The following is a 24,441-nucleotide window of genomic DNA, read 5'->3' on the forward strand; positions in this document are numbered from 1 at the left end:
GTTTCAACACCGGATTCTGTATCTTCATTACCAACTATCATATTATCAGAAGTATTACCCATCACCTCAGGTGATTCAGAAGAATCAGGATGCTCAGGAGCAGGAGTGGACTGGAGAGTAAGATTTTCAAGAGTTTCAGAGGCAGTGTCGGTGGTGTAACCTACTTGCTCTTTTGGATCTATCCTACTAGGACTTATGAGCCAGCTTAGATCCTCACTACGGTTCTCCCCCTGAGATCGAAGCGGGGCAAAATAATACGAATCCTCAAAGAACTCACAATCTAAAGTCACATACATCCGGTGAGAAATGGGATCAAAGCATCGATATCCCTTTTGTGTAGTGCCATATCCCAAGAAAACACATTTGACAGCCCGGGGTTCAAGTTTGCTACGACTCCGTACGGGTAAATGAATATACACAACACACCCAAAAACCCGAGAAAGAAGAGAATGAGAAGATGGGACTTCATGATGTGTTTTAAGAGCATTAAGGGGAGTCTGGAAGTTTAGAGCTTTGGTGGGAAGACGATTGGTGAGGTAGTTGGCGGTGGCAAGGGCTTCTGGCCAATAAGATGCAGGAACCCGAGATTCAAGCATGAGAGCCCGAGTAATCTCAAGAAGGGTTCTATTTTTCCGCTCAGCCACACCATTTTGTTGGGGAGTATCAGGACATGTAGTTTGGTGTATAAGGCCATGATCATTAGCAAATTGTTTCATGTTTAGATTAACATATTCCCCCCCATTATCTGATCTAAGGATTTGAGGGTGAGTATGGACTGAGTAACAATCATGTTATAGAAGGTAACAAACACATCAAAGACTTCAGATTTGTGTTTTAAAAAATAAAGCCAACTCATGCGAGTGCAGTCATCAATAAAGATAACAAAGTATGAGAAACCCTGAGAGTTAAAACCAGGAGCAGGGCCCCACACATCAGAATGTAACAACATAAAAGGTTCAGGAGTCCGGGATAAGCTAGGAAAATAGGAATGTTTATGACTTTTAGCTAACACACAGGATTCACAGTCCAAAGAATTATTACAACTATGAAGAGATGGAAAAAGACGTTTCAAATAACCCACTGAAGGATGTCCAAGACGTCTATGCCACATTCGTAGTTGGTGATCAGAAGATCGACGAGCAAGCGATGTATGACCTTTGTGACCAGCCTCATCCACATAGTATAATCCTCCTCTCTCAGTACCACGCCCAATGATCGCTCCTGTTTGAGCATCCTGCACAGTACAACCAGTAGAGGTCATGAGAACAGTACAATGTAGTTCCTTGGTTAACTGACTAATAGACAGAAGTTTATGTGTTAATTTCGGAATTAAAAGACAATTATTAAGTTGTAGAGAAGGGGAAATGGCAACCGATCCAGCTTTAGTAACATTAACAAAATCACCACGTGCAGTTTGAATTTTATGACGAGAGGTCTGTTTTTGAGATATGAGATCACTTGGGTCATAGGTCATTGTATCAGTTGCCCACAATCAAAAATCCACGTAAAATTATTCCCTTTTTCACAAAATAAACCTTTGGAATTGGGTTTATTATGTGGGCCGTTTAAATGAATGGGCTTGGGTAAGGATAAGGGTTTAGGTTTACACTCCCTATAAAAAGGAGTATTTAGGGCAAGTTTCTCCTCCCATTTTCTCTCTCTTCCTCCGTCCTTCTCTTTGCTTCTGGTTTCTTCTTCACTACTCGAGTCCCTTCTAGACTCTTCCTTGCTTTCATGATTTCTGGGCTGTTCACTGCAATTGTTCTTACCACTTGTATTACCTGTCGGATCTTGGACATTGATGGTGTTCTCAGTTGGTGTTTGCCGGTGACTGGAGAGATCAGTGGCTAGATTAGCCTTGCCGCCGGTACGGGAAGCCGTGGCCTTGGTGGCGGCTCTTCGAAGCTTGTGTTCTTCCCACCATTCCGGGTACCCAATCAGCTTGAAACACCCCTCTTTTGTATGCTTTGAACCGCCACAATGGGTGCACTTGAGGTATGTCCGATCTCCATTATCACGCCGGAGTGAAGCTTCTGACCGGCCTCTGATTGCAAGCACCTTACCAATCTCTGAAGGATTTCCTCCTAATGATGAGGTGGTACTCATGATACCACGTCGTGCTAATTCTCGACGAATCATAGCATACGCCATTTCGATAGTTGGTAAAGGGTCTTGATTTAGTATTTGTCTCCTTTCTGCATCTAGACTGTCATTTATGCCGGCCAAAAACTGATAAAGCCGTTGTCTCTGGATGAATGAATTGAATGTTGTGATATCTGCAGAACATTTCATCGGATTTGGCATCCGTCGATCGATTTCTTTCCAGAGTGTGTTAAGCTTGCCGTAATACATTTCGATTGTGTCATTTTCTTGTTTAAGGTTTGCTGCTTTACTACTAAGGTCAAAAATTTGCAATTCATCCCTTCCACTGTTTAAGAGTGTTTCGATCCCTTTCCAGAGTTCCCACGCCTTAGTGTAATCAAGAAATTGATTTACTAGATCTGAATCGATATTGGATATAATCCAAGATAAAACTACTAAGTCCCTTTGTTTCCATTGTATGTAATTTGAGGCTGTGGGCTCGGGAGGTACGTCGATGATGTGACTGAGACGTCCTCTGCCCTCGATAGCGATTTGAATAAGTTTACACCATTTGGTGTAATTGTGATATGTTAGTTTTTCTGCGACCCGTAAGTCAGTTGTTTGTGGTTCGTTTGTGGAATTGGTTTGTTTGTTTAATTGCTGGAAATATTGGAACATTTGTTCCATTTGAGCAACTGAAATGAGCTGCTGGTTTGTGTTTTGGTTTTCGTCTGCCATTGTAGGTAAGAAGGTAGATGATGAGTCCTTCAAAGGTTTATGGGTTTTCTGGATCTGAACCCTAAGGCTTATTGTGAATGCCAGCATATTAACGGGGGGACACAAGTAAATTCTATCCAATAGAGATAACCTGCAAGCTTTGATGAGGAGGAAATTTTATCCTGATCGTATCCGTGAACAAAAGGAAATAGAAGTTTTTTTTAGATGTGCACGAGTGAGGCCAAAATACACTAAAAGGACTTATGTTGATGGATCGATAATGACCGTGCTAGGTAAATTCTAGTAAACTACTTTATAAAATCACAAATAACAAATTTATGTTATAAGTTGTCTTATGATGACAACACATTAAACTAATAACATTACTATTGTTATAAGAAACATCAAAATATAATAAAATTTATCTAATTAAGTAAAAATGACATGTAAAAATGTACACACTATGACACTATAACAAATTTAATTTTTCGCGATATAAAAAGAATGTTATTGAGTTATATTTTTAGTGTAACAATTATTAGTCTTTATGTTAAGTTCTACTATAGAGTAATTTAGTGGCACTTTATTTGGTCTTTAGTGACATACATAATTGCTACCATAGTTTATTATGACATTTATGTGAAATGTCACTAGATCCTATGTTATAAAAATTATAGTATAATTTTTTATTATGCCTCTAAAGGATCTTATAAATGTCACTAAATCCAATATATATACCATTAGAACTTTAATAGTGACATTTAAATTTAATGTCACTAAATATATCCCACTAAAAATAATTTATACCATTAGAACTTTAATAGTGACATTTAAATTTAATGTCACTAAATATATCCCACTAAAAATAATTTATGTTGTAGTGATATTATAGATATTTTATCAGGTATTCAATTTGTTATCATATTGCTTACAAATTACAAATGTTTATTTAAATCTTAAATTACAATTATATTACTCTATAATAATATAGTTTATTGAAAATATAATATTATTACAAATATAATACAAAAACAAAGTATAAAATACAACACTAGTTGTCACTCCGAAACTCTTCTAATCGTCAAAAGGACCCCACGATGATTAGGTTGCGACAATATACATGTCACTCGGAAACTTGTTATTAATAGTAGGCGTATAAACACTTTTCTTTTGTGATGTTTCTCCCATAAGGGTGCTTGGGATGATAAATGAAATTCATAATGAGATACAATTTATTACAACAATCCTCTAGGACAAAGAAATTGCAATGTAAGACAAAGTACTCTAATGGATTAAGAACCTAAAAGATGTATTAAAAGTTAAACACACCTTCACCACACTTCATATAAAAGAGAAGTAAGAACAATGTATGTTTAAGAGAAATTCAGAAATGTATGTAAGATGTGGTGGAATTCCCTTATGCACACTACATATTTATAGAGTTGTGTGTCAATCATTTCCAACTTATGAAACAAAGTTGTTTCATCCAAATTCAAGCTATGAAACAAATGCTTGTTTCGTTCAAAGCTCATCAATGAAACCAAAGCAAGTTTCATCAGATATAACCATCGTATGTAGGTTACCAATCATTAGTAATAATTGGAGTCAATCATCACCAAACGAAATAAACTAACAAAATGGCAATATCCAAGGCAAGGGACTAGCGATGAGTCGTCGCCCAGAACACCGACTCGGCTACAATTTAGTCACAATACAAATCAAATCCAACCAAATTGAATCACTTTAAAAAATTTTAGTCTAATTCAAATTAAATTTTTAGCTAAAAGCAAATCTAAACTGCAAACTAAACTAGATAACCAAAATATTAAATTAAAAAAATAAAATCATAGTAGCAAAAGTTAGGATTACAAAATGAAACTTGAATTCTTGAATAAACACTTGTCTTTGTTTTAAAGCATTTAAGTATTTTTTATGAAAAATAACTCAGAATAATCCAACCTTTTACTGATTTTCCTACAATAATTCAACTTTTTATTAAACATGAATAATCTCAATTATAAGAGGTATTTGCTAAAAATTAGACCTGATAATGGGCGGCCCGGCTCGAAAAAATGAGGGTTTGGGTACCAAAATATGGCCCGATGGGTGGGTTTGGGCAGAAAATAAGTGGCCCGAATTTTTTTGAGACGGGTTTGGGATTGACGTTTGGCCCGCGGGCTGGCCCGGCCCGACCCGCATCAAGTGGCGTCCATTTTCTCTATGTTGAACATTAAAAGATTTCATGAATTTGCAGTCTCTCTTCTCTCGTGAGTCATTTGAGAAAATAAAAGCAGCGAAGAAGTGTGTAATTGTTGGTTGGGCTCCATAGGTGAATGCATGAATTCTTATAATCACTTGATAAGATGGTATTAATTAGTAAAAAATAAAATGACAATACATTCTAATGGAAAGTATTTGACAAGGTTTATAATTATGCATATCATAATACTCTAATGGTTTCTTCAAAAAATTTAACCTATTAAAAACAACATTTTTTTAAAGATAATAATTTATTTTTTTATAATAATGTAATTCTCCTATTATATTTTTTGAAAATTAACACAAAAATTTATTCTTATCAATATTTTAATTATGTATAAATAATATATAACATAGGCCCGCAAGCCCGCAAAAAAGCCTGCAAGCCCACATATTACGGGTTTGGGCAGGAACTTTTAGGCTCGCACTTCGGCCCGACCTGGCCCGGTGTTTGATCAGGTCTACTAAAAATGTACCAAAGTAACCTCTTATCTATACAACAAGCCATTTTACATAAAAAAAAAACTAAAAAAGTAAATACAAAATCAAATTATAGAAAAATTGAAAAATTCTAAAAAATAAAAACAATCAAGTAAGTTTTTTTTTTAATTTTAACTTTTAATTTTTAATATTTTTTATTTTTTCTTTTCTGGTAGCAATTAACTTGTAAATATCAATCACTATTTGGGCAATAATATTGTCGGATAAGTGATCTTAAAATTATTATTATTCATAATTAATAAAAAAATTAAAATTATTAATAATTTATTCATAATTAATCAAAAATCAACGTTATCCTAAAAAAACAGTCAAAAGTCAAATTATTCTAGTAATTTTTTGGTTTATTTTTCAGATATGATTTCAACGACTTTAACGCTACAACTCTATATTCTCTCCAATAAGCAAAAGCAAAGAAAAATAAATTGCAGAGTTTCAGTTCCACTTGTACATTTTTACTTCGTCTCCACGAACTCCAGAAGAATTCATAATCAAAAACAGGTAAAAATGGTGTTATGGGTATTCGGATATGGATCATTAATATGGAAAGCTGGGTTCAATTACGATGAACGAATTCCTGGATTCGTTAAGGGTTATCGCCGTGTTTTTTACCAAGGTATGTTAATGCATTTACTTGTTCTTTCTTTTTCTGTCGGAATTAATTATTCTCACATATTATTATTTTAGGTGATTTTTAAAACTAAAACTGATGGTTACAGGGAGTACTGATCACAGAGGAACTCCGGAGTACCCAGGAAGAACAGTCACATTAGAGCCTGCTCCTGATGAAATTTGTGTATGTTCTCTTCTTACTACTTAGCAGCTACTCTTATGTTTATTGTTGAACTTTATTTTGGATGGGTTGATTTGATTTTACTAATTTAACTGCTGGGATAATGGAGATGAGGCAAATTTTTGATAGGGATTGAGCAATCGGATCTTAATCTAAGATTTTAAGCTTTTTGCTTTCTTTATGTTTATAATATTGATTTGGGACAAAGAATTTGGATTGTCGTTTCATCTTGAGAGATTGGGGAAGCGGTTAATTATTAGGAGATTATGTTGATTAAATTAATACAATGCTCAAAAGAGTGCTGAAAGTTTATGCATATAATTGAAGTATTACTCATATGTCCTATGAGTTTTCTACCAAAGCTTTTTTGGTGGGTTTTTAATTGTAAGTTTGTTTTTCAGAAGAATTTGGTAAAAAAACATGTGGAATGTGTGAGTGGCATAGTGCAAAAACAAGGCTTGTATCGCGACCGTATGGTCAAGGTTTTTGAGTTTACCGCTATTGAAATATAGGCCACATTGACCGTAAAATCAACCGTATAGGCCATAAAATCCATTTTGCTACCACGACCGTTACTGAAATTATATTTTTGCACTATGGTGGGTGGTAAGAAGACGAAGATCAAATGTGTAGATGAAAATTAGTGACAGGGAAAGGGGAAATCAGCAAACTTAATGGGATGGACTAAAATGAAATATATAGAAAACTTTGGGAGCGGAGGGAGTACCTATTAACATATTAGATGTGTAATTAGGCTGATTTAAACTAGGATTTACTCCTAATGCATTCAACTTTTGAGGATTAATAATGTTCTCAAATATGAGAATATTATAGTCTTGTTGTTGAATGTTATTGGAGACAATTGATCTTGTTTTATGTCAGGTTAAGTTGTTTACTTTTTTGATTCACAATGATTTTTAGAGTATCTGAGTTGGAGAATATTTTGTGCTAGGAAATCTTTTTTGATTTTAGAGCAAGGAGAATCCCCTAAAAACCAGAGGGGAAAGGAGGAATTAATCTTTTTTTGTAGAGATGAGAATCGAACTCCTATTACAAGAGTGGAAAGAAAAGTTTTTAACCACTAGGCCAACCCATAATTATTTTATGAAAATTTTTCGATGCAATTGTTTTGGATGGATACCCATCTTGTTGACTCATTCTTGTTTCAAGGGATATATCATGCTTTTGGCCATTGTTTCGCATCATGACAACCACATTCCTCTTGTTACGTACCACATTTTTTGCACTATGCAAGTGATTTAATATCGCTTGTTATGTACTAATGGTAGGGACTTTTCTGTTTTCATGTGATGTACAAAAATAAGTAATGTGTTTAATTCTCTTATATTTATGTAGTATGGAGTTGCGTACAAGATTAACCAGAAGGAGGATATTGAAACTGCAATCACGGTAAAATATCCCAGTGTACCGTGACAACCAATTCATGTTTTGTGTTTCCTCAGTGTTCATCATTACTGCCGTCACTTTAACAGAATGCCTTATGTGGTGTAATGGCACGCAGTATCTGGAGGTTAGAGAGAAACAATACGACCAAAAGGTTTATCTGGATTTTTATACGGTTAGTTGTATAAACAATATCCCTCTTACTTCATTCTGATTTCCTAAGTTCGTTACTTGGGACTCTCAACTATAGGTGCCGTACTGATTGACAATATTGCGTTTGCACTTTTCCCATCAGGATTCAACAGATTCGTCACCAGCTGTGAGCAGTGTGTTGGTGTAAGTAGCTAAAATGACCAGCCTTGTTATCTCATTGTTATGTATGAGAGTTGGAACTGATTAGTGTAAAGCTGATGATTAATATGTTTGTTTTACAGATATGTAGCTTCTTCGAATACAAAGCTTAACAAGAACTACCTGGGTCCTGCACCACTAGAGGAGATAGCCGAGTATGTCTTAGCTAACTCTGGTTTTCCCAATACTATAATGTCTACATATATTACAGCCCTATTCTCCTTTTTCTTGTACCAATCTCTAGTTTTCTGTTCCTTTGATGAGACAAGAACTCTGTTAAGTTTGTGGTTAGACATTAATTTAGCTGAACTTTCTTTAAGAAGGCTGATAGTTGTCCTCCTCCACTATTGATTCCATCTTAGCCTAGGTTTTTAAGTTCAACTAGTATGGCCTTCTTGATTCAACTAGTCTTGGGAGTGGTGCTTCACACGCGAGTGAAAAAAAGTTCCAGTGAAATTATATAACGTATATCAACATAAATTTTTGTAAGCGAAAAGCTAAGCATAAACAATTGTATAGTTGAAATTGTATTAAAAATTTTCTTCCTTTATATTGGCCAAACAACATGATCACTGAAAGAATATGATATAATAGATATTGTAGATTTCAAATAAACAGTCAATAGAAGTAGCAAAACATTAGAAGTCAATGCTAGAATCATAATCTGGGCAAAAAATTTAAGAAAATAACATTCATGAAGCAATACTTCATATGAATAATGTCATTTTACTTATGAACTTCTTGACAAGATAGTGCTAGGAGTTTAAAAGATGTCATGGTCAAAGCTATCATATATTTTGCATAGAATAGTAACTAGTATACTATTGAGAAGAACAAGATATAACGGCAACAATCAATCAAAAAGTTTAAAAGTTTATATGTACAAATACTGAGAAAACTGAAAATTTTGATCGAAGATTTTCACTAATATGGTTTTTGTTCAGGTCACTGCTCTAAAAAATAGTAGTTAATAGAACATGAAAAACTCATTTAGGAAAAGTAATTCAATACTAGCTTCCTTTTACCGTGATTTTCGTGCAACAAACCAAGGAAAACTATCTATAAATTGGTTTCACCAAGGAAGTGTTCTTTATGAAAATCCAGTTTCTCTAGGGAAAAGTTTTCCAAAACCATTCAAGCCTTTGTTTAACACATATTCAACTTTTAATTCCAATAATTAAGACAATAAAGCGTGAAATAATAGGAAGGATTGGGGTGTTTGAACAGCCTAGTGTTTAGTATCATCAAGCTAAATTTCACAAAAATTTCACAAAGAAGATTAACTTGCAAATAATCCCATGACTAGTAGAGACAATAAGAAAGTTGTATGTGTGTCAATGGGTTTTTGAAAAATATACATATTTGAGAGTCCGAAGATAAAAAGGCTAGGTTAAAACCAAGTTATTTTCAACTCACAGTTCGGTCTGTGAAGATTATTAATTGCATATCGATCATGGAGATCCATAGATTAGTGTTGTTTGTCCTTGTTTAAGCAGTGATTGTAATATGCTGACCGGCTGATGATTATGTCGCTCCTGTCATTAGAGATTTGTTAGTAGGTGCAAACTTAAATAAATGTACATCTCTTCTGTGAAAACATCTTTCAGGGCAACATGCTCGTTTCAAAACTTTTTTAGGTGATGTGTCCCTTAAAACACACACAAGAAAAAAAAAACAGCCTAGTTGGATCCAAGCAAAGAAACTAATCTTGTATGTGACTACATAGAAAATATTCAAGCAGATTGGAAACAGATACATGAAGAATCTTGCTGAAATTAAAGGACAAGTAAGGCCTAATAACTGTGAACCAATTTCTTTTGCAGACAATTGTCACATTTGTTTCTGAGAATGAAAGCACCCCTAGAATAGTGGAAAAGCATATTATCAAGGCATTAACTATCATAACCAACTACAAGCGCATAGAGAAAGCTTAGATCTATAATTTATATTTTTCCTCCAATGCAACACAACAAAAGAATAGTAAAGATGTCATACAATAACAACAATGTCAAAGCCTTAGTCCCAAAAGATAGGGATCATCTACATGATCCATTATATCATTTTTAATGGTCGTCCACATGGATTCTTCTTCTCCATTCATTTCGATTTTTTACTATTTCAATTTGTAAGGCTAGATTCTTCATATCAATTTTCACTTTCGTGAATTAAGTCACCTTCGGTCTTTTCCCCCTCTTTATAAGTCTCCCAAACTATCTTCCTTACTGGTTCACTAATTCTTCGTATTTGCACATACACAAACCATCTTAAACGATTCTCTTTTATTTTTCCCTTTATATTTGCAATTTCTAAACCCTTTCGGATATCTTCGTTTAATCCTATTCCTCAAGGTATACCCACTCATCCATTGAAGCATTTGCATTTTCACTACTCTATCTTTCTATTATGATCCTTTCTAAGAGCCCAACATTTTAATCCATATAGTAGCGTTGGTCAATGGTCGTTCAATAAAATTTTTCCTTTAACTTTTAGGGCACACCTCAATCTCATAATATTTCATGTCTGTCATCCACACTTAAACACTTGATTCTATGGGTCACATCTTCTTGGGTATCCCCACTACTCTGAATATGGAATTAATGTATTTGAAGTATCCACTTGGAGCGAATTCTTTCTCTTCTAGCTTTATCGTGCCTCTCGTCATCTCGTTTGTGCTAAAGTTACACTCTGTGTACCGTCTTGCTCCGACTTAATTTGAAACCTCGTGACTCTAACCTTGTTTCTATTGTTCTAACTTAGCATTTACCCCCTCCCTTGTCCCATATACCAAAACAATGAAATCAACAAACAACATACACCAAGGTACGTCTCTTTAAATCTATCAAGTTATCTAGTACACCCAACTATGTCATAATTATGATCAAGCCTTAAATGATCTCTCTACATAAAGCTCGATCTGTGGGCCTTATTTTGCAATTTAATGCATGTAAGCAATATTTAATTATTCACAATTCAAGGTTCAGAAACATCTCAATGTGAAAGCCAAATTATAAAGTAAATTATTCCGCCCATTAATCTATGGTTAACAAATGAACAACAACAACCATATTTAATCCATCTAAGATTATCCCATTTGTAATTTAAGTAAAAAGGAGAAAGAGTTAGCAATGTTTCATCTAATTTTGAACAAACACAAAAGAAATTCAAACCCAATAAAGTCTTTATTACTGTCATGAATAGAAGATTCACTCACAAAGGAAAAAAGGGTGATATTGGCAATCAAGAAAGAATTTATAAGTTGTTATATTAATTAATTCTAAATTTGTTATTACTTGCATAAGAAGACATCCTCATAATTCCTATATATATAATGAAGGGGTGGAAAGGAATGGTATTATGCTTGTATTCACAAAATAGTGTTTATATACCTCGGGAGTCAAGAGCCACGTAAGAGCTCACTTATCCTATTAACTAATACAATGTTTATATTTCTCGTGTCCGTGCTACTGCTATAATTCTATTTTATTCACACTTGTTCAATGACTACACTACAAATCCATGATAAACCCATACAAATACCCATCCCCACCCCCACCCCTGTTAACACCACGTTGACCACTATTGGCATTACAATCACTTATTTAAGAAGATGATCTCAACTTTTCAATACAGGAAAACTCACAACATACTTGACATGATTCTTACAAAATTTTAAAAACCCAAAAATTCATGAAATACAACACACGGTCATAGGGGTTAGGTTATTTTTGAGAACATACTAGAATGATTTTGAAGTAAAAACTAATTATGTCATTGATTTTATTCCTTTACCAAAATAGGGTGAGACTTTGGTTATTCTTCATTTATGTCTATAACAAATATCAAATGCGTGTTGTGTGGAAAAAAGTTGTGGTCACAAAGTACGCCTAGAATCTTTAATTAAATTGTCTACAACCTCATTGAAAACAACTTTCTTCACATTCCATATCCTTGCATAATTACTCGAGTGAAGAGGAGAGTCTGTTCTCTTGTATGCACCACGCATAGCTCTCACTTATGGTGGATGAATTGCCAATATGATGAGAGCTATATCATTTAAGTTAACAATATCTGAAATACATGAATTAATAGATCATTTTCAATTGTCTTCCACGTGAATTCTTCTTCTCCATTTATTTTCATTTTCTACCATCTCAATTTGTAAGTCTAAATCCTTCCTATTCCTTCCACTCTTTCCTTACATGTACTTTTCAATCTTTCTCGCCCTCATTTTAAATCCATCCTAGTATTTCCCATGTGAATAGGATTATTTTCATGGTATTGGGTAATATTGATTGTTCATAAGGGGGGTTTTTCGATGGGGTCGAAGATTTATAGTTCTTTGGTTTCGAATCATAATTAAATATAGTATAATAGCTCACTAAATCATGTGCATTCCTTGATTATGTGAAGTTGCACATGATGTTTGCTAGTAAGGGTTAAACGGAAACAACTTATTTGTTATTGTTATCATTAACAAGGGTAAGGTACTAAGTTTGCTTACATTCAACCTTTATCCTAGATGGAAGCCTCTTAATGCCACAGGGGTAATAAAAAGTTGTATGAGGAAGGTAATACTATATAGGTCATGCACTATACATTTTCTTTTTTGAGAAAATGAATAGCAATGACGCCAATGAATAAAGCCAAAACCTAAACCAATTTTTATACAGTAAGGATAACGATTACTACGTTAAGTATTCCAGCATTTTGGATTCTGTAATATTAGATCATCCTCTTTCACATGTACAACTACAAACATCTTGAATGTATGATTGTCAAAGACTTCTGGTCTCTGGAACTGTACTAGTAAACCATACTGTGGCTGAAATGCACTCCCAATCCCGTATATTTACAAAAGAAGAATTCCTTTCGTTACAACCGGCTTTAGAACAACGGTAGCTTTTCAATATCCTTGAAATTATATTTTAACCTGCAGGCAAATTGTGCGTGCAAAAGGACCGTCAGGACCTAACAGGGACTATTTGTTTCAACTTGAGCAAGCACTGCTTCAACTAGGTATATGCCCATCATTCCTTTATTGTATTCGACATCTATTGTTTTTGTTTGTAATAGAGCTTAATTATGTCGAACAGGATGCGTGGATTCCCATGTAATGGTTCTTGGCAAGGAAGTGAGACGTATTCTCTCGATGTCCAAGGAGGTGACAACTGAGGCCGAGGAGGTCGTGGAGAATGGCAATCTGTAAATGGAATCGGAAGCAATTATTGCGTTGTGGCTAACTATTGTTCTTCACATAATATTGTTGGAATGTCCTATGCTTCGCTCTACGCATTTATTCACCTTGGAAGTCATTTAGACTTGAGATGCGCGTCTCACGGTGAGACCGTCTCTTACAAGAATTTGTGTATTATGAAACAGTGGGTGGCATTGAGAATCCCCATGAACTTTACAAATTCATTTAAAAAGATATTATGTGGACTATTCGAAGCTACAAGGCTAGAATATACTGAGTTTTATTTATCTTCCTATAAGCTAAAGCAATTACCAATAAGCCGGTGGCATTTGCTGAGCCTTCAATTTGCTATGTAGCTTTTTGTTGCCAATCTTTATTAGAGGTATTCAAAACAGATCCGACATTCTGATATTCACCCGACCTTGTAACTAAATTTGATTTGAATTGACTTTTAAATAGATTTACAATTATGTAAAAATCAATATGGACACAAGACTCATCAATGAACAGACCTAAAACACCTAAATCAAAATCGACCCGATGACTTGAATGAAACTTCAATGCTTCACATTCAAATCATCATTATAATAAAATATACCAGTTATGAGTAGTAAAAGAATCTCATCTTAGTTCATGCCTGTATTACAATGAAATTATGCTATAAATAAAAGTCTAAGGTGGGGGAGTTCCCTAAGAGGGAGGAATTCTAGATTATCTAAATAGCCAAGTCCTTCGAAAGAGGAGGATGTATCAGTTAAGAATAGTTATTTGGAAGATATTAAATCACCCTTATATATACCCATTTTATGGGAGGAATATTGAAAATTTTATTTTATCTTTTTCTCGTTTATGATGATTGCCTTTTTATCTTTTTATGGTAATTTGCAAATTTACGCGATTGATTAAATAATCTATTAAAAGAGGACATGTTTAGAATGAGGGAGTTTCAAAAAAATAACATGAATATGAAGGTTTAAAAGAATTCACCTAACGATTATCAACCTTATTTTTCATTGCGGTAAATATTGAATATTTCTACTTTATGCATGGTTCACTAATTTGTTTCAGCAAGTACATTAGTATTTCATAATGTGCCTGAACCTGAATGAAGTGATTGAATTGAAAGTTGAAACCAACTGAACATAAAAAAACCGTTTAAAAAATTTAACATGAAGCTCAGAGTGTCATCTTGTCCGACTGCAATATTCTAAAATGTGTAATCTGTAAGCAAAACATTAATGAAAATTGATTTATCAGTTACACACCACAATTGAAGCTATTCTAAATTGCAGAATGCACCGGCCTTCCAGTCATTTTTTTCTGGCAAGTTCATTCCTATTGTCAATTGTCATTTGTCATCAACTTGTAAAATCATAATTGAGGATCTAAACCAAATCCAAGACCTAAATAGTAAATACACGCACTTTCCTAAACATCATAAATCTAAGGATACTAAAAAAATTACATAGGTACATCTCCAACTTATAGAACTTTTCACTGTCAAATTCATCAGTGGTAGCCCTTTATTTTTCAGGTGAAGCCTGTTTAGAATTAATCACTATCACTCTTACCTGCAAAAGAAAAAAAAATCAGAACTGCAGCATGGAAGAGCACACCGTATGTTAGTAATTCTACGTAACTAGAAAAAGACGAGTCATAGCGTCAAAAAGCCAACCTAAACACAAGCATTAAGGATCAAACATATATTTACAACCCAACCTGAAACCCACCTGCCCGACTGTTTGACGCGTCTAGTTGTATTATATTCGATAATTCGTGAATGAGTAACGTGGTTGGTTAGGTTGAAAGAGTGACAAGTGGAAGATAATACCTTTATCAGAATCCTCACTTTGACTTTCATTGCCACCGTTCCCTTGATCTTCATCATTCTCTACTTCCTCGTCCACTTCCTCTTCCTCCTCTTCATCATCGTTCTCACTGTCTTCTGACTCACTTTCACTCAAATCTGGTATTTTTGGCTTCGGTGGAGGAATAAAGCTAGCAGTGGACCGTCGACGAGAACTTGCAACAATATTGCTCAGATCTATGCCCTCAAGTTCTTTTGCTCTTTCTTTTCTTTTCTTTACATCCTTAATTTCTGTAAAATGGAAAATATAAAGTACTTGTCAGCAATGCACATGCTCTACTTTCTCAGACAGAAGTGTTCGAGAGATATACAGCAGACTTCAGGTCTATATTCAAATCATACACTTGTACTAATTGAAGAACCTCAACCTCAACCACAAGGCACACAACATACACGTAACAAATACATGAAGGAAATTACAAAATTCTGATGCTCATAATTATGAATTTTGTACGAACGATGCTGGTTATTACGCACCCACTGTAACAAGCTTGGTTTTTTTTTCTTTTGGGAGCTGCAATAAGGCGCAGTTAATATTCCTAACACTTGAAACTCATCCAACAAAAAATTGCAACGATGCAGAAGCCAATAAGAAGTACAGTATAGCCATTTCAGCACAAGGATTTCTAAAAGAAACAAGGTATCAACAAGACTGATAAAACCTAAATTCAATATGTAACCAATAGAAAATGCAGTAGTACCAATTCAGCTATAGGGTTTTTAAGAGAATTAATAACAAGGCAAATAAAACTGATATACTACATTCGTTCTTTTTTTAATTGCATCACTTATACAAAAGATGTGAAGCTTTTTAAGAGAAATGGTTTAATTAAAAATACGAAAGATATATAATAAATCCAAAATAAGCACATAGCTAAACCAAAACTTTAACTGAAGGTGTTCGCTCACTGCACTGTCTAAACCATATTATAAGAACAGACCAATCCATATTTATGCAGTTTGGTTTGATTCAGAATCTCAAAATATCCATCCAATGATACTAAAATATTCATCGAAAGTTAGAAAGACAGTTGCGATTGATAAGTTACAATACATAGTTTAGTACAGCTATAAACACCTTTTTCAGAAGGATTAGTGGATAATCCCTCCTTCGCAAGCATCTCTTCAAGCTCCTTTATTAAACAGGCTTCACGCTTGTTTTCAGGCGCCTGTTTAACTTTTTTGTAAATAGCAGGGGAAATACTACAGAAAATAGAGGAAAGAAATTAGCTTGGACCCATCACAACCAAGGACGAAGCTACATGGGGGGCCAAGAGAGGCCCGGCCCCCATTGCCTAAAATGCGATCCTTTGTATTTTTAGCTTTGACCCCTTACTAATATATGATATATAATTTTAAGAGTGCAAAAATATAACAAATGTTACTATAGCTCAATGATTGGAGTAATATATTTGTAACCTAAGGCCAAGGGAACAAATCCTAATTTAAACTATTATTTTTTAATAAACAAATAAATTTATCTAATAATGTCATTACTCTTTATCTTTCATAATTTTACATTCATCCTTTTTAGTGTATGGGTTTATATTTTTGCTATCTGTTTTTGGAGATTTACTAGGCAATAGATAGTCAAAAACACTTTGTTTTTTTTTTCAATAGGGATAATTATAGGGAAACTTCAACTCCATTTGTTGAATATAATTTTTGCTATAAATCAAGTTCATTTCAATCTAACATTTTTTAAAAATTTTCATAGTTTAATTGGTTTTTAGATTGTAAATAATTTGCTAGTATATCGACTATTTGGCCCCCCTAATTCAAAATCTTGGCTTTACCCCTGATCACTGATACCAAAACATGTTTAAAGATAAAGGTGCAGTAGAATTAAATACCTCATGCCACAAGATTTGATGACTGATTTTAGACGCTCCACTTGCTTTCCATATGAAGGTTTAAGAATCTCTTTCTGCAAAATTTAAGATAAAATATTTTTGAAACCTACAATAGATGATTCAATATTTAATCATCCAAGAGGACCAAAAATAGAACAGCTCTCACCTTCACGGGTTTCTCACCAGGTGAATCAGAATTATCAGCCTCAGAAACATCACCCTTTTCCTCATCACTTCCTTCAGAGGATTTTGGGGTCTTACTTTGCTTTCTTTTAGCTCCTTTAATGTTTGCTTCAGCTCTTTTACGTTTTTTGACAGCCACTGATTTTTGTCGCTTTTTTGGAGCACTTTTTTTTGTAACTTTCACTTCCTCTTCTTTAACATCATCACTCTCATTCCCTGAAGAAACAAGTGCTTCATTACTTGCTTTGGAAGACACTTTTCGACCAAAATCGTTCTCGAGAATTTCCTTCTCCTCACTCACAGTTGCTTGAGGAACCTCAGGTGAGTTTAATACCTGGAAAGTTAGTTATGCACCTATGAATGATGGCAAATCCCAAGGTGAATTTATTACTCTAGTACAGTTGCTTACCTCCTCCACTTGCTGACTAATGAACTTCTTAAAAGGATCCAATGTATGTTTTTCAAATTCAAGGTCTTCCTCCAAGAGCCGACGCAGTCCAGCATTTGTAATGCTCCTGAGAAAACAGAGTTCTGTAATATCAACTTCCATCTTACCTCCAACCTCCCCTGGCCCCCCAAAAAAATAGAGAACCATACAAATTGAAATATAGGAAGACATACTCGGAATTCTCTATGAGATAAGATGCTCGAGTCCAAATGGCCTTCTTTATTGTGGTCTCACTTGGTATATGTTTACTTTCACTGTCTTGAGCTCCATTGTTGGTTTTTTCTTTCTTTTGTCCAGTCATTAAACCCATAACAGGAGAGTCTTCCATTGTTTCTGTACCACCAGAGCTTGGCTCCTCTGTTTCATTCTTATCATCTACAGATTGTTCTTTAGTTGGAGAGACAACATTTCCCTCAGCATCAAATTGGCTCTTGGACAAGCTGCCAGCAGTAGAGGATTCTATGTACTAGCATTTAGAAGGAAAAGTTGATATATCCTTGAGCACTTGATCATCAACAATATGAAATGAAAAATGGGGAATTCGTTTCCCACATAAACACGATACTAAAACTTAAATGATAAATTCTAGAATCAATCAAATGACAATTTTATTTTTTCTCACCCTTTATTTATACTACTTTCTTTTAGGGATAGAAGTGGAATATGATGTTTGATGGCGAATCCTGAATCTCTCAATAAGTGAAGGTTCAATTCAATAATGTTGACCCAAAAACAAGAAATACTGAACTATTTCCCAGGAATATGGTTACTGAAAATCACTCAAACATCACGTTGGGTATTCGTAAAAAACAATCTTGATTTCTAAACATCCAATACAAAAAGCAGCCAACATATCCTGGTTTCCCAAAAAAGTGCACAAACAGCAATAATTTATTTTTAAAATCTTCCAATTGAGTAACCAAATTGCTTATCTCCAAATTGCAGACAGGCTTTGCATAGATTTTCCCAGCAATAATTTAGTCCTTTCAGTATTTTCATTATGCGACCAATGCAATTCACGAGCAAAAAATTAGTTGTTTCAAATTTGAAGCCAAGTAAAGAAGTGGAATCTCATTTTACCAGAACACGTAAGTAAAGTGAAAATGACTGCCAAAAGCACAAAGACTACTCAAATTTTCAGCAACACTATCATTTAACAGTCGATGGCTCTCAAAACGAAAAATTTGACCAGAAATAAGGTGTTAGGTACTTAGGTTAGGTTCTTTTCCTCTCCATACAACTTTACAGTTCACAAATGCCCACCCTAGAATTTCTTATGCCTTCAAATCCCCATAAATGTTCAAGGTAGTCCTCTATATTGTTAGAAACTACTAGAGGCCCAGCTTGAATGATCACTAATCTGTTGAAGAAAGAAATCCAGCGACAGAGTCATTCTCATAAACAAGAAGCCAACTCAAATTCTTTTCATGCCTTATATTCATCTTTTGATTTTTTTTCTTTATTCAAATGGGGAGAGAGATTGAATGATAACATTATTTTTATCATTATTTGGTACAATGGTGGATATATGTCTAGTGGTTGCTTGACTTGCACACAGTTTTGACTGAAACACCAACAGCCTTCCGTTGATGTACTCATATTAGAGAGTTGATGTACATACATCTACACTAAAAAACTCTTAGCAGATCATATGAATTGTCATGAAGCCACTAGGAGCAGAAGAAGTGAGATAGTTTACATCCAAACAAAAACGTTGATCTTGCTTCCAGGTTATGTTGAATTAATGCTAAAGTGACACCAAGAGCTACTTCAATATTCCAATTATTTTGAAATAGATGTGGCTCACATGCATCTGACAGCTCAAACAGATGGATACTTGAGTATGATCTTTGATATATCTTTGTGTCCACGTTAGATGCTTCTGACTAGTCTAGCACTTTCAATGGGACAGCGCAGCATACTTAGTATTTTTTGTTCCGCCGTTTCATCCAAAGAGCTCTCACATTCAATGAGAAATGGTGCGACTAAAAAAATACTAGACTTGGTGTTCACTAACAGCTCATAGTCGATAATTGTTTGAGATATCTGGGCACATACTATTGGGGAGAAAATGTCTCCATTTTATATTATTTTTATTTTATTTTTGACAACAAAAATATCTCCCTTATAGATGATTAGGGACTTGGTCTGGATTTTATACTCTACTTTTAACTAAGCTTAAGATAGTGAACAAAATCAGGTTAAGATCAAAGAGTGACATAGTTCATAAAACATAGGGAAATTCTACATGAAGAACAAGTTTATTTTTATTCATGTGGCTACCCCTTCCCTGGACCTATGTACCAAAACGTCATCAGTAAACAACATGCACCAAAGCACGTCTATTGTAATCCTATCTTCTTTCAGCATACATCTACTACATTTTTAGATGTTCATTCATCCATAATAAAACTAACTTCGTTCTACTTTCTATCTTGTCTCGAGCATCGTAATTTATATTTTGTCTTTCACCTACTATCATAACTCATGCTATCTCTTGTAAACATAAAATGTTAATTTTCCTCATTTCCATGATATCCACCAACTATAAAAACCTACCAGTCAAGCTATCAATGTTCCAAGATCCCAACCTTAACCTAAGGTCTCCTATGCTTAAACCTTATGTGCTCTTACTTATTTGGAACTCACGCCCTGAGGCGCATAGTTTCCGGAAGTCCTGGTATAAGATACATGCCCTTGCTCAATTTGACACCACACTGAGGCAATGTGGCGCGTTGCTTTAGGACGACGACCTAGTAACATTTGCATACTTTTCACTACACTAGAAGTGTAGTGCATCACTGAGTAGAGTATGCCTTCAAGACTAAGTTTTACTAAGTTGGTTTTCACTAATCTATTGCTCACTCTCCTCCTTTACCATATACAATATTACTAAAATTAAACTTAAAACTGATATGAAAAAACAAAATCCACTTGAGTCTTTCTTTCCTTGTTTGATTCTTCAAATATTGACAAATTCACTTAATCTCATTCAATTATTTTTCCAACTCACTAATTCACCCTCTTATCTTAGTTTCATCTTCTCTAATTTGTCCTTCTCATTCAACTATGCCAAACACTAGATGCTCACACATCATTATCTCATACTCTCTCTCTCCTTTGTTGTCTTTCCATCCATTAAATATGGCATATCCATCTTCAACCCCTCCAATTCAGCAACAGTAGCAGCATTGTTATCCTCCATTTCAAAACACTTCACCCTTCAATCAACCTTATCCTCCCTAACACCTTACACATTTCAAAAACGTTATTTTATGATTTTGACAGTCAACTAACACTTAGGTCAACTGACTACATTATGTCATAGTTTAAAATTACCATGTAAATAAAAAATTATCTACCACATAAAAAAGCCAATAGTACGCGGCTACCATGTAAATTTTCCTAAAAGCCCAATCAACCAAATTAGTACTTCATGGTGAAAGATCAATTATTAGAAGAAAAATGGTCACAAAATAAAAGAAATTTCCTAATAATTGATACAACAAATACAAACAAAACAAGAAGTTTTGAGAGCAATCTTATACCTAAGCCATTCACGTACCTATTGTCCCTAAAAATCATAACTCAGATCCAAATTGGGATAGAATAAGGGAAATAATGTCCAGTGCTACATAGAAATAGTAAAATTGCATATAATGTCTAAGTAGTGGCAAATTGACATTTGTGTGTGACCGATGCAATAAGTCCCCAGGGTATCATGTCTCACTCCCACAACATCAACCGTGTTAATCCATCACAAGGAAGAAAGGGAAGGGAAAATGAAAGCTCAATCAAAAGACATAAACGTAAAAAGAAGGGGAAAGGCATAGAGAGATAAAAAGGAATAAGGCCTTAATCCCAAAGGGTTGGAGGGCATAAAAGTAGCTGACTATTCTCTCTAGCTCATTGTCAAAGAGTGTTAAGTAATAATGGTTAATTAGGCAGATATGTGAATATCTCAAAAGGCATTACATCCACAAACACATGAACATCCATAGATAGGAAAATGCCTTCTTAAAATGAAGATTAAAGGACTGATTGAGCTACATTAGTACCAGCAAACAATTCACACATCTAGGACCCACCTACAATGACCAGCTTTTGTATTTAACTATAAACTCTATCTCCTATCAACATTACCACTTGTCGAGTACCACTAAATCTTGACCATGGCACTCAATCAAAAAGTAAAATACAAATGGTGTTGGCATGGTCATAAATAATTGAACCATCTTCTTCTCGCAGCATACTAAGATGTTAACTTCAAAATGTTAAAAATGGATACTCATTAAAACCCTAAGTATAGTCAAAGAAATACAAACAAGAAGCAAACATGTTACAGGTACCAAATCACCCACTCTTGATGGTGATCGTGATCACTTAGTGTGCTTATCCTTAGCTTTCCTGATGAAGAAAGTAAGGGAAAAGAAAAGGGCATGAAGTGCCATGAGAAGAACACTACAAAGAACCAATTGGAACACCAAGGAGGAGTTGTTCGAACGAGCACCAGGTCCGAGCATTTACTGCAAGGTGCCTTGCTCGAAAGAGCAAGGGTGCGGTTGTTTCCAGCAACATTGGTTAGATCTCGAGTTAGATGATGTCACGTGTGGTTTCCATTTTGGTGATTCTTGGATTGCTTGTAAGACCTTTTAAAGTCTATGAAGAGAACTTTAGAGATAAGTACAAGAAGTAGAAAAAAGTGTGCAAGAAAGCTAATAGGAGTTATTGAGCTGCTAGAGGGTGCTTCCTCCTCTTCTTGTGTGAGTGACTCCACAGGAGTACATCTAAACCCTAGAGAGTGAGCTTTTGACACAGATTTCTTACTTGCAATTGTTGAATTCAATTAAGAAATACATATATCTTTTGTAAGGGAGGTACCTTAAGGTACCATTAAATTGGTTGTGTAATCTGATTGTGTTTTCTTGCAAAGTTTCTTGTGTGTGCTTGTTGTGCTCGTTTTTCCCTAGTTGTTTTCATCTTCTTTTCTTCCATTGTGTCCAATATTCACAACAAAACAAATCAAAATACTCAACCTAGCGGCTAGCAACACCAAGAACTAAGTTGGATACGACAACTCAGCAATAAACAGTACACCAAAAAACCCTGCAGCTCCTATATTACTACGCGCATGAATTACTTCTTCAAAAATCATCTCAACTAACAATCTATCACTCAAAGTTTCGGTATACATTCAAAACTAAACAAGTTTTTGCTTCAATTAACTTAACAATCAAACTAAATGCTCAACAATAACGACAAATAATAAATCAAAAAGCAGAAAATTAACAAAAGGGAGATTAAACAATACCGTTTTAACGCACTGCTTAATGAATCGTTTGTGAGTATCCAAATCGTGAGTTTCTAACCCTAAATCCTTCTCCAGTACCCTCCGCACATTCTCAAACGTCAACGAACTGCAAATAATCATTCAGATAAAATAATTGAGTATCAGAACTCGAAAATAATAAACATAACGAGGAAGAAGAGTTAAATCTAAAAAATTGCACAAAAAAAAATAAAATTGATGGGCAGAGAAAGATTGAGTTTGTACTTGGCTTGGTTCGGGTCCTGAAAGTAAGAGGAACGAGAGAGGATGGCAGACTTGATTTTGGATTCGATATCTTGTGAGTTGTCATTATCGAGCGCTTCATCCGCCATTTTTGAAGCTTGTTTCAGTGTTCAGTATGGTAGTGCGTTGAGCGAGCGAGAGTGTGGTTTCTTCGCTCTTGAGTTTTGATTGTAGAATATGACGTCAGAACTCAGCAGAATTCAGGGAAATGGAGAAAGAAAGTCGCGTGGAGGTTGGTTTTTACCGGCTACCGCCCCGTTCTTTTTTTTTTTTTTCTCACTCTTATTTCCATTTGATTTTTTTTTTTAAGGATAACAGGGAATGTTAAACTAAGTCGAAGAATCAATGAGAATAAGATCCGAGATCCAATCTGGACCTCCTATAGACCAAACATCATTACAAACTAGTTGAACCCCAACGAGCTAATCGATAAGCAACCATTAGCTTCCCTAAAGCAAAACCCGAATGAAGATTGCGAGAAAGCTCGAGAAAGAGTCTAGATATTTTCTCCCAGCACTTGATTATGAACATCGCGACATAACTTCCTTGCAAAGCCTCAACAATCACCTTGGCATCCCCTTCAAACAAACTTTGCTTCCACCCGTGGACCTTAGCAAATTGAACCGCCCACAAAAAAGCATCGATCTCAGCATGCTCCATCCCACTATACGCCCAAGAGGATTTAGAGGCTGCCATGAGAACACTACTATCCGCAATCCTAGCAACCAACCCCAGCCCAACACGATTCTTTTCGAGATTCACAGCAGCACCAACATTAATCTTAATGACCTCGTTGTCATGAGGCACCCATTTCACACGATCACGTTTACTTTTTCGAACCTCACAGTAGTTGGCACGCGCATACTCCATCAGGACATCATGAGCTCTAAATAAGCACACCTTGGGAGCGACCATGATTTTCTCAAAGCAAAGATCATTACGAGCCCCCTAAATTTACCAAACACACATAGCAAACAGCTCTACATCCTTGGAATGCTTATAACCCAGCATAATAGCAATTCTTTGAATAACATGAAATGTCAATATTCATAGGAACATTAGGAAGAAGCTTCCAAACCTTCTGAGCCCAAGAGCAATTCTTAAGAACATGCAAATCGTCCTCTTTAAAGCCACAACGAATACAATTCCCCACTCCCGAGATACCTTTATTACTGAAATTAGCTCCATGTGGGACTGCATCAGGGATCAGCATTAAGTCC

General features: G+C 35.0%; 3 protein-coding genes across 4 annotated transcripts; 1 reads left to right on the forward strand and 2 right to left on the reverse strand.

The window, feature by feature from the left end:
• Positions 1-5,920: 5,920 nt before the first annotated feature.
• Positions 5,921-13,642, forward strand: LOC130809677 (gamma-glutamylcyclotransferase 2-3). Its single transcript, XM_057675438.1, has 8 exons — positions 5,921-6,172; positions 6,276-6,352; positions 7,706-7,759; positions 7,872-7,928; positions 8,049-8,089; positions 8,188-8,259; positions 13,041-13,120; positions 13,198-13,642. The coding sequence occupies exons 1-8, from the start codon at positions 6,064-6,066 to the stop codon at positions 13,308-13,310; spliced, it is 603 nt and encodes a 200-aa protein (XP_057531421.1). The 5' UTR covers positions 5,921-6,063; the 3' UTR covers positions 13,311-13,642.
• Positions 13,643-14,441: 799 nt separating this feature from the next.
• LOC130809676 (uncharacterized) lies at positions 14,442-23,502 on the reverse strand. 2 transcript variants are annotated; one of them, XM_057675437.1, is made up of 9 exons: positions 23,204-23,501; positions 22,961-23,066; positions 17,823-18,115; positions 17,611-17,716; positions 17,185-17,535; positions 17,019-17,092; positions 16,244-16,368; positions 15,130-15,396; positions 14,442-14,869 (listed from the first exon to the last, which is right to left on the reverse strand). In XM_057675437.1, exons 1-9 carry the CDS (start codon positions 23,308-23,310, stop codon positions 14,850-14,852), a joined length of 1,449 nt encoding a protein of 482 aa, XP_057531420.1. In that variant the 5' UTR covers positions 23,311-23,501; the 3' UTR covers positions 14,442-14,849. The 2 variants fall into 2 exon arrangements, with proteins under 2 accessions (XP_057531420.1, XP_057531418.1); XM_057675435.1 differs by having other exon boundaries at positions 14,442-15,396; positions 23,204-23,502.
• Positions 23,503-23,617: 115 nt separating this feature from the next.
• LOC130810878 (uncharacterized) lies at positions 23,618-24,434 on the reverse strand. Its single transcript, XM_057677003.1, has 2 exons — positions 24,300-24,434; positions 23,618-24,169 (listed from the first exon to the last, which is right to left on the reverse strand). Exons 1-2 carry the CDS (start codon positions 24,432-24,434, stop codon positions 23,618-23,620), a joined length of 687 nt encoding a protein of 228 aa, XP_057532986.1.
• Between the last annotated feature and the right edge of the window lie 7 nt (positions 24,435-24,441).

The sequence above is a fragment of the Amaranthus tricolor genome, chromosome 4 (genome assembly GCF_026212465.1).
Source record: "Amaranthus tricolor cultivar Red isolate AtriRed21 chromosome 4, ASM2621246v1, whole genome shotgun sequence".
Taxonomy (NCBI): domain Eukaryota; kingdom Viridiplantae; phylum Streptophyta; class Magnoliopsida; order Caryophyllales; family Amaranthaceae; genus Amaranthus; species Amaranthus tricolor.